At 52.8% G+C, this 14,388-nt stretch overlaps 1 protein-coding gene across 3 annotated transcripts in view; it reads right to left on the bottom strand.

Annotated features, from left to right (window-relative positions):
- KLHL36 (kelch like family member 36) overlaps positions 1 to 11,770 on the bottom strand; it is a 12,927-nt gene extending 1,157 nt beyond the window's left edge. The window contains exons 1-4 of one of the 3 annotated variants that reach the window (XM_007468410.1): positions 11,644 to 11,770; positions 8,876 to 8,954; positions 3,356 to 4,429; positions 1,654 to 1,811 (exon numbers count right to left, since the gene is read on the bottom strand). In XM_007468410.1, the coding sequence (XP_007468472.1) occupies positions 1,654 to 1,811; positions 3,356 to 4,429; positions 8,876 to 8,938 (1,295 nt within the window). In that variant the 5' untranslated portion in view covers positions 8,939 to 8,954; positions 11,644 to 11,770. Of the gene's footprint in view, positions 1 to 1,653; positions 1,812 to 3,355; positions 4,430 to 8,875; positions 9,008 to 11,643 lie in introns of those variants that run through there. The other 2 variants (XM_007468411.1, XM_007468409.1) reach the window with 2 other exon arrangements.
- Between the last annotated feature and the right edge of the window lie 2,618 nt (positions 11,771 to 14,388).

The raw sequence follows: 14,388 nt of genomic DNA, 5'->3' as shown, positions 1-14,388 counted from the left end.
GCGGTTCAGGGGAAGCAGGAAGGGATGAAAAGATGGAGCTCGAGGGATTCTTCGGGCACTGGGACTATTCTGCATGACACTGTAATCATGGATACACATCATCATACACGTGTCAAAACCTGCAGAATGCACAACCCAGAGAGGGAGCCTAATGTAAACTAGAGAGCTTAGTTAATGCTAATGTATCGACTTTGGTGCATTAGCTGGAAATAATGTACCAGTTACTGCAACGGGGGAAGCTGGGTGCGCTTGGCAACCTCTGTACTTTCTGCTCAATTTTCTCTACACCTAAAATCGCTCTAAAAAATGAGATCTATATAAAGACAAAGAAGAAATTACCAACAGCAAAAAAAAGTGCACACAAAGGTGGAACCAAAAGGGAATGGCGTCACGACATTCAGGACGGTGATTCCTCAGCTGGAGGCGGGAAGCAAGCGGATGGGGGGAGCGCACACGGGGCAAATGGGTCCCAGGCAGGTGGGCTACCGTTCAACGTCTTCAACTCTTGGGTTGGGCTGTGGGTTCGCGGAGGTCTCATTATACAAGTAAGTCAATGAATGAAAAAAGGTATGAGTAAACAAACGGAACAAATGCGGGGCATGCATGCCCTAACGACGGCAGCATGATGGATTATGTTTATTCCAACTCTGGACATCGATGGTCCACTTAGAAAAAAATAACGATAGGGTTGTTGTCGCACTTAAGGTACACAAACCACCCCGGCTGGCCTAGAGAAAGTGACAGTGGCAGATACTCTTATGCACTTAAGCCTCACTTCTCCATCTGTAAAGTGGGATGGTACACAAGACCTGAACCTGGGAGAACACAGGTCTTGGTTTGCCTAGGACAGGGTCAGGATTTATACGGTTGAGCTCTCCGTTCACGGTCATTCGGGTTTGGGTAATCAATAACGTGGGTTATTACCCACCCCACTGGATCACTGTGGATATCAAGGGACTCATCACATCAAGCACATGGCCCAGGCTGGCACGTGGTGATCAACAGCTACTGTCATGATTGTCCAATCATCTTATCCACAGGTGTCCAGGTGTTACTTCATCGGCTTCTTCGACCCTTTACCTGAATGTGGTGGTTACTGTGGGGTGGGGGGGAGGGGCGGGGACTGGAGGAGCCAAGCAGCTTACACTGCAGGGAGCTGCTCAGATAAATGGCAGGCACCTCTGCTAAGCCCGTGACGATAACAAACGCAGTGAATGGACACCCTGACAGGGTGGTACTGACATCACATCCCCTTTACAGATGAGAAAAAGAGAGAGTGTGGGGTGAAGACACTTGCTGGAGTCAGATGGAGGACAGAGAACCCTCACCCTCTGTACTCCTCCTGCCCAAAGTCAGAGGAATTTGCAGTAAATCTCTCACTCTCTGAACTCAGCACGCATTTCCCCGAAACTCAGGAAGTGAAGAGATTCAGAAACAGAGGGATGTTTATCTCAGTGGCAGAGCTGACACTTGCACTCCGACGGCCCAGAACAGGCACCCTGACAACCACGCTCTCTGCTCCCCACGCTGTTATTTACAAGCCAGAAGATTCTTCCTGGAATTGGAAGGCCAAAATATCCAGAAAGGGAGGTGGGCTCAACTGTAACCCCAAAGCCTCCACGTCTGTAGGGTCTGCCACAAAACCCCAATCACCTTGGCAAGCCGGCCACATAGGACCAGGAGTCGGTCTTGGGACTGTAGGTCTCTACCGACGAGAGAGCTCCATTCTCATTCCGGCCGCCGACGGCCACCAGCTTGTCTTCGATGGAGGCCAAGTAGAAATCCACGCGGCGCTGGTTCATGGAGGCCACCTGCGGAGGCAAGACACCTGTACCTTCCCTTCCCCAAACTCGGGTCAGCGTCAACAACCAGCACCGCATCCCCAAACATGCTCCATGAAAGGCACAGCCCCGGAAGGTGAGGTGGTGGCCACATGAGCCTGGGAAAGGGAGCCAAAGCTGAAGAAAGGGGGGCTCTGTGGGCGGGATTTCTGGGGCCCCCAGGACCCCCGAGACCTCGTGAATCCCCAAGATGGGGACGGAGAATTCACTTCCCCAAACCTGTCTGGCCAGGTGGCCGACCTTGTGGGCTGCAATTCTGCAGCACACACAGATCAGAACTGCTGATGTAGTGGTTTCCTGAAATAAAAGTTCATCTTTCCCCTCACCCCCCCCCCACAATCAGATATTTTAAAAATTAATGCTAATTCTCATCCGTGTTGATGGGCAGAAAGTGGTGCTCCACAGAAAACTAGCAATGGAAGACCCAAGTCTTTTTCTTTCTTTTTTAAATCATCCAAGCAGAACACACGAATGAACACGGTCCCGCAGGAGCCCATGTCAGGCTGCGACCACTATGAAGGTCTGGAGGACGGGCTTCAAAGCTGGAAGCCTCCTCCTACTGCAAGTGCAAGACTTACACCTTGGTTTTAGAGTTTTGAGAATAAAATCAAAAGGTCACCCAAGTCCCTTCTGAGCCTTGAGCTCAGAAAAGCACCGAGTTAAGTAAGAAGACTGAGGTGTGAGTATAAAGATTGAGACAGACTTTCATGGGTGGCCATCTGGTTCTTGGGAGGAAAGGAGCACATGTGCCAATCAACGTAAGCTACAACCACCGACCCTGGAAGGTCAGCATCCCCCGACCCGTTTCCAGAGGGAGAAGCTGAAATTTGGAGCGGGCAAGGAACCGGTCTGAAACCCCTAGCTACGATTTAGCCAAGTTGGGGTGCGAACCTGGGTCTGACATCAAGACCCAGGCCTGTCCCGGAATCAGCTGCCACACCTGCCCAAGGGCCATGACTCCTAGCAGGTGTGAGCCTTCGTGGCCTCCTTGACCAGCTCCAAACCTGCCCCAAAGAGGAACTCAGCAGAGACTCTGAGACACGGGGAGGTTGTCAGAACTCTGGGTCAATCTTCCAGACCGGTGTCATCCAATATGGTAGCCACTAGCCTCCTGTGGCCATTTACACTCAGATGTAAATTAGTGATAACGAAATAAAATGGAAAACTCAGTTCTTCGGTCCCACGGGCCACGTTTCAAGCGCTCAACTGCCACACGCGGCTGGTGGCTACCGTATCGGATGGCGCAGATAAGAACGGTTCTGTCGGTGAAGAAAGTTCTACTGCACAGCGATGCTCTGGACACCGACCGTCCCTGCAGAAGGTGGCCGGTCAGCCCTCACCACCCCCAACCAGGGTGGGGGGGGATGATGTGGCTCGTCACTTTATCGTCACACCTCGTTCAGAAGCAGGGTGGTGGTCAAGGCCCGAGAGAAGGGGGTGGGGGGCAGTCAAGGCTAAGGTTAAGGAGATCAAAAGTCCTCAAGAGTAAAGAAATAATCTGGCTTTAATCTCACCTTGATCCACTGTTTACAGCGGGGGTCATACCTATAAAGAAGATTGGATGCCGCATCCCCTCCGTTGTCCCGCGAGAAGCTGCCGCCAGCGATGAAGATGAACCCCCCCAGCACGGCGACGCAGTGGTGGCTCCGCCGGGCCGGCAGGGGCGTCTCCTTGACCCACTGCTCATTCTGGGCGTCCAAGTAGCAGGTGTCGTCGCTGAGCTCCAGACACCGCTCGGAGACCTCGCCGCCCACAAACAGCAGGCACTCCTGGGTGGTGCGGAGGGCCGTGCGCTTGGTCTGCATGACCGGCTGGGCCGCCAGGCTGTTGTGGTAGCGCACGGCCTCCTCGATGAAGCCCTCGCAGTTGGCCTCGCGGGGCAGCAGTGAGCACACGGCCGGCTTGACGCGGTGCAGCAGGTCGTTCTTGGGGATGAGCGGGAAGTGGATGTTCTCCAGCACCTGGTAGGCGTGGGCCTCGCGCTCGGGCCGCTGTGTCAGCCACTGCAGGGCCGCCTGCAGCAGGTCGTGCTCGCACTCCCGCTGCACCTGGCTGCTGCCCAGGTAGGCGCACAGCTTCTGCACGGAGACGTTCTGCAGGAAGTCGGGCGTGAAGGACAGCGTGCCGAAGCGGCTGAGGATGAAGCCGTCAAGGAAGGCGTCCAGCCGCCTGAGGCTGTAGGTGGAGGCCAGCTTCTGCAGGCACAGGTAATTGTCCTCGCTCACCTCCTGCTCCAGGTACTCGCAGCAGAAGTCCACCACCGTCCAGATCTGCAGCAGGTGGGCCGTCTCCAGGACGTAGTCGATGTTGCCCCCGTCCAGCACCAGCTCCCCGCCGTACAGGAAGTCCACCACGGCCTTGAGCCCCACGTAGGAGGCGCCGATCAGCTCCACCTCCTTCTGGAAGGCCTCGCGCATGCCGAGGGTGAACATGGAGTTGAAATAGTCGCTGCACACGGCCAGCAGGTTGCGGTGCGCGGGCACGCGCTGCGCGTCAGCCACCAGGATCACGTCGCAGAAGAGGCCGCGCAGGCGCTGCTCGTTCAGCCGCTGCAGCACCGTGCTTGAGTGGTCGGCCCAGCGGTACGCCTGCGGTGGCGGTGGAGAGCGCGCGTCAGGAGGGGAGGGGCCGCCAACCCGCCCCCACACCGCAGGGGCCCAGCTAGCGCTGCGCGACCGGCACTGACACACAGTGCAATCAGAACAGGCAGCAGAAAATCAGGCTGTTTCCCTGTACGTGTGCATATGTGTTTGTACATTTCCTTTCTTCCCTTCTTTACAAATAAAAATGTTAACTCAATCTTTCTTTTTCCCTTTGTTTCGTTTTCCCTCTCTCCTCCTTCTTTGTAAACAGAATTCGCCAAAGTTTCCTTCCTTCCCTGTCTCTCTTTCCTCCTTAGTGTGTGTGGGTCACGGCACATACGTTCGAAAACGCTGTCCTACTGGGAGGGCGGAGTTGCCTGCGGTGTGGCCCCTCAAGTCGGACAGAAGCTGGTGGAACCCCAGCTCCACTGCTCTGCAGCTGTGTGATCTGGGTGAGTCACGAGCAGCCTCTGAGCCTCGGCTCCTGGTCTCACCCAGGTGTGGTGCGGGGGAGGGGTCACGAGCCAGAACATGGCACAGAGCCGGCCTGAGGACAGCGCGAGCAAAGTCAGCAGCTGTGGCCGTCAGTTCCCACGGAGTCGCGGCGCCAACTGTTATGCTACAGAGACCAGTCCAGGGAGGTAGAGGGTCCCAGAGACTCTGCAATATATCCAGACTAACGTGCTCTGGGGAATCTTACTTTCAGAAACACGGCTTCAACAGTCATTGCCAGAAAATGTATGTAAATTGCAGGAACACTGTCCTTTCCCGGGAGCTGTATGTGCCGCAGACCGCACTGTGCACTCGCCTGCACACTCTCATTTGAGCATCCCAGGAACCCTCCAACGGGAAGTCAGTTGTAACCCCCTTATTCCAGATGAGGAAAAGTGAGCTTCAGAGAGACTAAGGAACTTGCCCAAAGTCCCACAGGGACTGAGGGGCAGGGCTGGGATTTGAACCTAGGTCTGATCCCAGAGCCCAAACCTTTAATCACCACGCTACACTGGAATTAACGAATCAAATAATATGAATAGTTAATAGGAATTAATTCAATAAATTCAGGTTGGTGGACATTGCTTGACTGTTATCTGCCTGCCCTGGGCTTTTGAAGATGCAAAGAAAAATCAGACCCAGACAACGATTTCTATACCCTGGAAGAACTAATTAGGATATTTCACACTGCTTTATTTATTCCCTATAAAAACAACAAGAAAATTCAACATATGGAAAAACAGACCATTCAGAAATACCAACTAGGCAGCAGGGCGATTCAGGGACGATTGGGGAAAGGGGCGGGGTGGGCGTTAAGCCCGAAGGGAAGTGTTGGTGGAAAGGAAGACAAGTGGGTGAGGGCTCAGCAGGTGTGAGCAGCTGGGTGACTGGTGCACAGGTCCTTCTGGCTTACTTCTCAACATGTGTCCTACGGCAGGGGGGTGGTTTTTTCTTCCCTTCCAAATCCACTCCTTACGGCCTCCGATGCATTAGTAATTGGGGCACTTTATTTCCCGTGGTTCTTCCCGGTCCGGCCAATTCCCATATCAATCGCTCTGTCTGTGCAACAGTCTCGGGCAATGTCCTCACATTCTGAGGGTACCAAACAGACGTTCCCTAAAGCTTCCTTCCCTTCCAAGTTTACAGAGCCAGGCTCTCCTACCTTACGTTACAGGATGGTTTCTTTTAGGTCCATACACAGATATCTCCCTCTATTCTGGTTATTCAGAGAGAGAGCCAGGCTGGCCTGGTCTGGGCTTCAACACATATTGGCTTGGGGCCCCTCTTGGGTGCGGACTGAAGGAACGCAATGAAAAAGGCACTACAGCGGCAAGCTACCGAGTAACAGTGAAGGCTAGTGTCCTAGAGAAGCAAGTGAGGGGCATCAGGTGGGCTGTCAGCCCACCCCGGGCTCCTGGTTGTTTCCAAGCTGGTGAGGGTGCTGGAATTACCCCGCTTAAATAGGGGCACACACGCCCCCAGGCTACCGCGTGACAAGGGAAACAGCCCTGGGGAGGGGCGGGGACTGGGGAGAGCCCAGATGACAGCTACCAGGGGAGCCACCTGCTGCAGTGAGCCAGGGCAGTGGAGACGGCGGCCACTGTTTCTACAGCTGGGTCTCCAGGCTAAGTAGGCACGTTTAATTCTTTACCTGGGTCTTGACTACGGCCCATTTCTGGTTATTCAGTACAGCAGCAGAGACCAGAACTAAAAACAGACAAACCTGACTCTTCCCAACATTAAACTGGCATCAGTAACTGAGTTGCAATATTTCATATAATTTAGAAACTCCGACCTGCAACATTCTCCAGTGGTATTAACCCTGTTCATTCCTTTGTTTCTTACTTTAGCACCTTAATCAGGTGAAGAAAGTCAGGATCTAACACTGGGTGGAAAGCAGGTATGGGGTATCTTATATTAGAAAAGAACTCAGGGACTTCCCTGGCGGTCCAGTGGTTAGGACTCCGTGACCCTACTACAGGGGGCACGGGTTCAATCCCCGGTCGGGGAACTAAGATCCTGCAAGTTGCGCGGCATGGCCAAATAAATAAATAGATAAACTAAATAAATAAATAATTAAAAAATTAGAAAGAATTCAGCATCAAAGTGGATCAACACATTTTAGAGCAGATAAATGAACAGCGGCAGCCACACAATGGAAGACTCAACCGCACTGAGAAGGGCACGATCTACGTGCACATGCAGCAACCAGGGTGAACCTCAGAGGCAGGGTGACAAGAGTAACGAGCCAAGCACCCAGGGGACCCACCCCTGACTCCATTTCTATAAGTTCAAGGGCAGGCAAAACTGCAGGGCTGGAAGCTGGGCAAGTGGCTGTCTTGATTGTAGGGGCTGGAAGGGTTTGATAATATTCTTTAACTGGGTGTGTTCAATGTCTAGAAAAATCAAGGGTACATTATGATTTGGGCACTTTTTAAATATAAAGAGTTAGGAACATAAATACAACGAACCAAGGGACAGAGAAGCCTATTCCTAAAAGCTTCAATTCAGAGAGAGACAAGCTCAGAATCTGGCTTGGAGGCACAAAGATTTCTAGTGCTGTCGAACTTAGAAAGCTACGCTGTCTCTGCAGCCAAGCTCCCAGACAAAGCCCCTTTGAGTCAGCAGCAAGACCCTTCTGGGGTTTCGCAGCAGATAAAGCCAGGCTTTGGCAAGAGTCTTCTCAGTCAACTCAAATGGAAATACGAGAGCATTTCTCAGGAGGACCAACCTCCCCTGAAAGTTACACCCCGTTTTTCTTTCTTACACACCTGCCGAACCTCGTTCCCCCTTCTCCTCTTATCTATAGGCTGCTCCCAACTCCCTTTACCTAAAATGGTATTTCTTCATCTTTTTTTCAGTCTGCCTTTAAGATATTTTTTCCTATATAGCTTGCCATGTCATTTTAACACATAATATATATTCTATATATCTGTGCGTTTATTATATGTATAGCTTTATACTTTAAAAGAGTAAAATTCTTTCCAGACCCCCAAGAACCCATTTCATCTCCTTGTGAACAATATCAGCCCCATGGAGAATGCATGATCTCTGGTAAACATGACATTTAATCTTCAAAAAAGGACACTTTGAAAAAATTCCCTGGCGGTCCAGCGGTTAGGACTCTGCACTTTCACTGCCGAGGGCCAGGGTTCAATGCGTGGTCGGGGAACTAAGATCCCACAAGCTGCGGTGCAGCCGAAAACATAAATAAAAAATAAAAACTAAAGAAAGAAAAGAGTGTTATTAATATTCATAAAGAGAAAGGTGTAAATTGGGACTGTCTCACCAACTGGTCCCCCAAACCTTATCTACAGCAGCTGTGGGGAAAGGGGCCGCTCCAAGTCACCTGAGGAGTTTGCTAAAGGTACAGATTTGCAGGTCCTGCTCTGAGATTTTAATTTAGCAGGTCTGGGGTGGGGCCGGGCATATGCACTTCTCATGAGACACCTGCCCCCCCCTCCCCCGTCTCCCAAGGTGAGTCTGATGTAGTCGGTGTGCCACAGGTAGGTAGCCTCGCCGTGGAGAACCCACCCTCACTGGCTCCTAGGGTTTCAGAAGGTCACAAGCGGGGAAGACTCTAGGCCCTTAACATCCAGGTATACAAAGTGTTGCCCCCACTATAAGGTGTGGACTGGCTTCTCCATGGACACAGCCTTGGAGTTTTTGAGCCCCAAGTGGAAACAGAAATCCCACAGCGTCCACCCTGTCCTGTAGATGCCAGGTGTGGGATAAACAAGTCAAGTTGTGTTTCTAACATCCCTCGCACCCCCCAAACCCTGCTCTCTCTGATTTTACGATTTTTCCACTCCTTGCCTGTGCCACCTCTAGTCATTGTTAAGGAGATTAACACCAACACCAAGAACAGAAAATCAGTCTGTGCAATAAGAATGAGCTCATTAGAAAAATCTCATGCTTCTTTGGCAATTTGCACAAGTGGTGAGCGACCCATTCACAGACCTTTGAGGATTCGCTGATCTTGTACGGCCGAGACACTCGCGTCTGCCGGCTTCCCTCCATCATAAACAAGATCGCAGCCCTACGACAAGAACAGGACTTCTGAGCGTGTAGTAATAACTCGAGGTCATTCATGAATCGCAGGCTCTGCTGGCAGGTATCAGTGACAGCAAGAGCGAAACAGTCACGTGGAGGAAAGAGGGAGAAAAAACTGTACTACAAAGAACTCCCTTACTCTGAGAGCTGGAAAAATCAGAGGGTTAGAATCAGATAGAACATTTAATAAGTGTTCCTTTTTCACCTCAAATCCGACAACATCATGTCTTTTAGCCCACCTCCTACAAGTACCTACCTTTGGATGCTTGAGCTGAATTAGGCCTTTTCGAGAGATCAAGATTATAATGACAACAGTTATCATTTCAGAACCCAGACTATGACCCTGGAACCAAGCTGACATGTGCTATTTCATTAAACTCCCACACCTATTTGGCCAGGCTGATGTCACTTAACCCATTTTATCGATGAGGATATTGAGCTCAAGGTCACAAAGCTAGTGAATGGCTGGGAATCAAACCTGAGTCTCTCCGGCTTCAAAACTGGACAGACATGGGCCCTTCACTGGGATGCCTGGTTGAATGTGGCCTAATCTTTAAGAATCTCATACTTTTAAAATTTCATTAAGTTACGGATATGATTGCAGTGATGACTACCAAGTATAAAATACGTTCTAGACACAGGCACTGTCTTAAGTGTTTTCTGTGTCTCACTGATTTAATCCCCACAACAAGCCCACCAGGACAGCAGTATTATTATCCTCAGTTTCTAAAGGAAGAAACTGATGGCAGTGAGGGGAAGTAACTTGCCCAGCGTCACACACAGGAAGCAGCAGACCTAAGGAGGCTTCCCTGCTCTCAATCCCTGGGCTATTTCACTTGACCGTTAAAAAAATGCCCACAGGGGCTTCCCTGGTGGCGCAGTGGTTGGGAGTCCGCCTGCCGATGCAGGGGACACGGGTTCGTGCCCCGGTCCGGGAGGATCCCACGTGCCGCGGAGCGGCTGGGCCCGTGAGCCATGGCCGCTGAGCCTGCGCGTCTGGAGCCTGTGCTCCGCAGCGGGAGAGGCCACAGCAGTGAGAGGCCCGCGTACCGCTAAAAAAAATAAAAAATTAAAAAAAATTAAAAAAAATAAAAATGCCCACAGGCAGGAAACCTCTGCAGGGGGAGCCCATGCCCCGGCTGGAACACGCAGGATATACTTGAGCAAGCAACTTAACCTCGGTAGACTTCATGGTTGAATCTACGGACTAGGCTGGTGCATCAGGGGATGTTAAGGTTTCTTCCAGCTTTGAAAAGTCAAGCAACCCACTATCAGCACAGAGCCGGGCTTTGGGGGACCTTGGAGGATGGGGGGCACACAGGGGAAGGATTAAGCTAGCAAGATGGACACAAGTCACATACTGGGACTGAGGGTTTAAGGGAGGAATTCTTCCCCCTGCTAGCGGAGTTGAAAAGTCAATTTGTTACCTACTGAACACACAGCCTTTGCTAAAAAGGAACACAACGTGACAAGGAGTCAGCTCTGTGTCAAGATAATCAGGGACACACAGAGGGGGCTCCAGCGCTCCCACGGAGGGTGGGGGGACAAATCCAGGCACAGTCCACCCTGCCAGCTCCCTGGGGGGAAGGAAGGGACAACTAGATTTCTCTCGACAAACTAGCAACTTTGTGACAAAGACCAGCTGTCTCCACCCCTGTCCTTTCTGTCTGCTCCTGGGATGTTGGGGGGCTCAGAGAGGGAAGAGGAGGACACCAGCATCCAACCTACTGCTCACCCTGACTTCCTTGTTTCACCTTCACCCTCTGAGACAGGTGCCACCATCGTTTCTGACACCCAGGCTCAGGTGGCCGTGCGGCCCCGCCCAAGGTCACACAGCAGACAGTCTGCACCACCGCAGGCAGCCAGCCAGGGCTCAGGTCTGCCTTTAGTGCTAAGAGCTTTCTTTTCTAGGCCAAGATTTCTAAAGAGAGTATCCCCTTGTGGACGCTCCCTTTTGTCTGCGGGAAAGTGGTCTGGGGCTCATTGCTACAGGACTGCGGGTATCAGCTGCCTCCTGTGCTTTCTGCAAGCAGGTGAAGGGTCAAGGCCACACGCAGGGACGGTGGCGATCCCCAGTGAGGCGTAAAAGGTCTTTTAGTAAACAAGGGAACCGAGGCCGCACGGGAGGGTCCCCAGGGAGCCTCCTCTCCCGGCTCCTTCCCCGGGTTTCGACCCTGAACGTGCCCGACCGCAGCGCTCGGGGAAACAGCGTCGTGGAGGTGGACGCGGACGCCCGCCGGCACCCACCCATCCCGGGTCTCGCCCGCAGGGTCTCCGGGGACGCCTCTGTAGCTCGCTCGGACCCAGCACCCCCTGGCGGAACCGCCGGCACAACGGCCGCCCGGGCGGGCTCGAGCCGGCTGCGAGGAGGCGGAGCTGGGTTGCGCCCGCGGCGGGACGCGAGGACAGTCACTCACCCGGGCCGCGCGGGCCGGCCGCACAGGCCGCACCTGTCTCACCTGCAGGGGCGGCGGCGCCCTCTCCACCCCCCACCCTGGCCCCGCGGCGGCCCCTCCGCTCGCCCCCGGCCCCGCGGTCCACCCCCCGAGCACAAAGAGATCCCGGGGGCGGAACCGGGTCGCAGCTCGCGGGGCCGGGGACCCTCCCGAGGCAGGCCCGCCCCCCGCCCCGGCGCCCTGACGGCGCGCGGCTCTCGGCCCGGGCAGGAGACCCACCTGGGAGGGCGCGCTACGGGCGCGGCGCGGGGATCCCGAGCGGCGGGGCCGGGCGGGCGGGGCGGCGGGGCCCGGGCGTCGGAGCCCGTGGGCCGGTCGGGTGCGCGGCCATGGCTCCGCCAGGAAGTGCGAGGCCGAGGGCGGAGGCGCGCGCGGCCAATGGCGGCGGTCGGGAGGGGGTGGGCTCCGGCGGCGCGGGGGCGGGGCCTGCCCCAGGCGGGCGGGGCCTGCGCGGGGGGCGCGGGGGGCGCGGCGTCCTCGCCCAGCTTCCACGCGCTGTCCCCCCGGCCGCAGGACTCGCTTGCGGCCCAGGCGGGGCACTCACAGTCACGCACCGCGAAATGCCTACTGGGTGTCGCCCACCGTCTTAGGCGCGGGGACACGGCGTGGAGGGACAGGCATTGTCCCGTGCCTGGGGGACCGGAGTGCTGGGAGGGGCCATCGCGGTGGCACCTTCGCACCCTCACCTCCTTCCAGCCTTAGCTCGGTCGGCCTCTGCGTTCACCCTACGGTGAGGCCTTCGCTGACCCCGTGATTAAAGTCACCATCTCTCTCTCTCCTCACCTCGTTTCCAGCTTTCCGCTTCACTTAGCTTTTACCACCGTCTAATCGTCTGAATCATTTCCTTGTTCATTTGACTTATTGTCTCTCTCTCCGACTAGAAACCCTCCAGGTCAGGGTTTACTGTCGGTTTTATTCCTGGCTGGGCCCCCAGGGCTGGCACCTAGTAGCCGCTCAATAAATTTTCGAGGAATGAATGAGTTTAACCATCACGGATCTATCCTTGTCAAACTGATGCTACAGCCTGGATAAACCTTGAAAACATTATGCTAAGTGAAATAACTCAGACACAGAAGGACACATATTGTATGAGTCCGTTTATATGAAGTGTCCAGAACTGGCAGAAAGATTAGTGGTTACCCAGGGCAGACCAGTTGGGGGTAAATGGGGTGGGTGGCTGTTTAGAGATTTTGGGGGGCGGAGGGTGATAAAAATGTTCTGAAATTAGGTGGTATTGATGATTGCACAACTCTGAATATACAAAAAAAAACCCATTGAAATGTACAATTCAAAAGAGTGAATTTGGGATTTCCCTGGCAGTCCAGTGGTTAGGACGTGGCGTTTTCACTGCTGTGGCCTGGGTTCAATCCCTGGTCAAGGAACTAAGATCCTACAAGCCGCGCGGCACCGCCAGAACCAAAAAAATATATGGTATGAGCTGTATCTCAGTAAAGCTGTTGTGCTCGCTTCGGCAGCACATATACTAAAATTGGAACGATACAGAAACTATTAGCATGGCCCCTGCGCAAGGAAGACACGCAAATTCGTGAAGCGTTCCATATTTTTGTATGGCTGATTCACTTTGTTATAAAGCAGAAACTAACACACCATTGTAGAGCAATTATACTCCCATAAAGATGTTAAAAAAATAAAGCTGTTACAAAAGCAAAACCAAACAAAAAAACTTCTCTCTGTCCTTGTTTTTCTATTCCCTGCCTTCTCTGGGAAGGATTGAGAGCGTCTTTTTTTTTTTTTTTTAAATAAAGAATGCTCTCTTCGTGGTGCAGGGAGGTAACTTTTTCTTTAAAAAAAAAATTATTTATTTTTGGCTGCATTGGATCTCTGTTGCTGCGTGTGGGCTTTCTCCAGTTGCGGCGAGCGGGGGCTACTCTTCGTTGCGGGGCGCGGGCTTCTCACTCTGGTGGCTTCTCTTGTTGCTGAGCATGGGCTCTAGGCGCACAGGCTTCAGTATCTGGGGCACGCGGGTTCAGTAGTTGTGGCTCGCAGGCTCCAGAGCACAGGCTCAGTAATTGTGGCGCAGGGACTTAGTTGCTCCGCGGCATGTGGGATCTGCCCAGACCAGGGCTCGAACCCGTGGCCCTGCATTGGAAGGCGGATTCTTAACCACTGGGCCACCAGGGAAGCCCCCAGGTATCTCTTTAAAGCCTTACTTGCCCACCTTTGAACCGTCCTTGACCAACAAAGCTAATCTCACACCCCAACAAAGCAAATCTCACATCTTGTTCTATGTCTGTATCTTGACGTGCAAACCTCCACTATTACATGAATTCATATACTTCTTCGTTCACTAATTCACTCAGCAGACTTTTTTTAATTTTATTTTATTTTATTTTTTCAAAATTTTATTTATTTATTTATTTTTGGCTGTGTTGGGTCTTCGTTTCTGTGTGAGGACTTTCTCTAGTTGCGGAGAGCGGGGGCCACTCTTCATCGTGGTGCGCAGGCCTCTCACTGTCGCGGCCTCTCTTGTTGCAGAGCACAAGCTCCAGATGCGCAGGCTCAGCAGTTGTGGCACACGGGCCCAGCTGCTCCATGGCATGTGGGAATCCTCCCAGACCAGGGCTCGAACCCATGTCCCCTGCATTGGCAGGCAGATTCCCAACCACTGTGCCACCAGGGAAGCCCCACTCAGGAGACTTTTAGGGAATTCCTACTATATGCCAGGCACTGTGGTAGTTGCCAGGGATAGAAAGAAGATAGTTTCAAGGATTTTAGGGAGGGAGACAGACAAATAAATGAGCAACTACTGTATCCGGGTCAGTCCTGTGTTCGGGATATATTCAGAGTGCTATGGGTGGGATGTATTCTTTTTTATAGCTATACTTAAAGATTCTATATAGAAAGATATGGATAAGGACAGGTAGATATAGATAAAGGTATATATGGATCTCTCTACGCATACATGGATCTATCTAGAGAGATTTAGCTATAGATTTTTAATTG

This window comes from Lipotes vexillifer, unplaced genomic scaffold (genome assembly GCF_000442215.2).
Source record: "Lipotes vexillifer unplaced genomic scaffold, Lipotes_vexillifer_v1.1 scaffold23, whole genome shotgun sequence".
NCBI lineage: Eukaryota > Metazoa > Chordata > Mammalia > Artiodactyla > Lipotidae > Lipotes > Lipotes vexillifer.
Note: the sequence above shows the minus strand (reverse complement) of the source record. Positions and strands in the feature narration are given on the sequence as shown.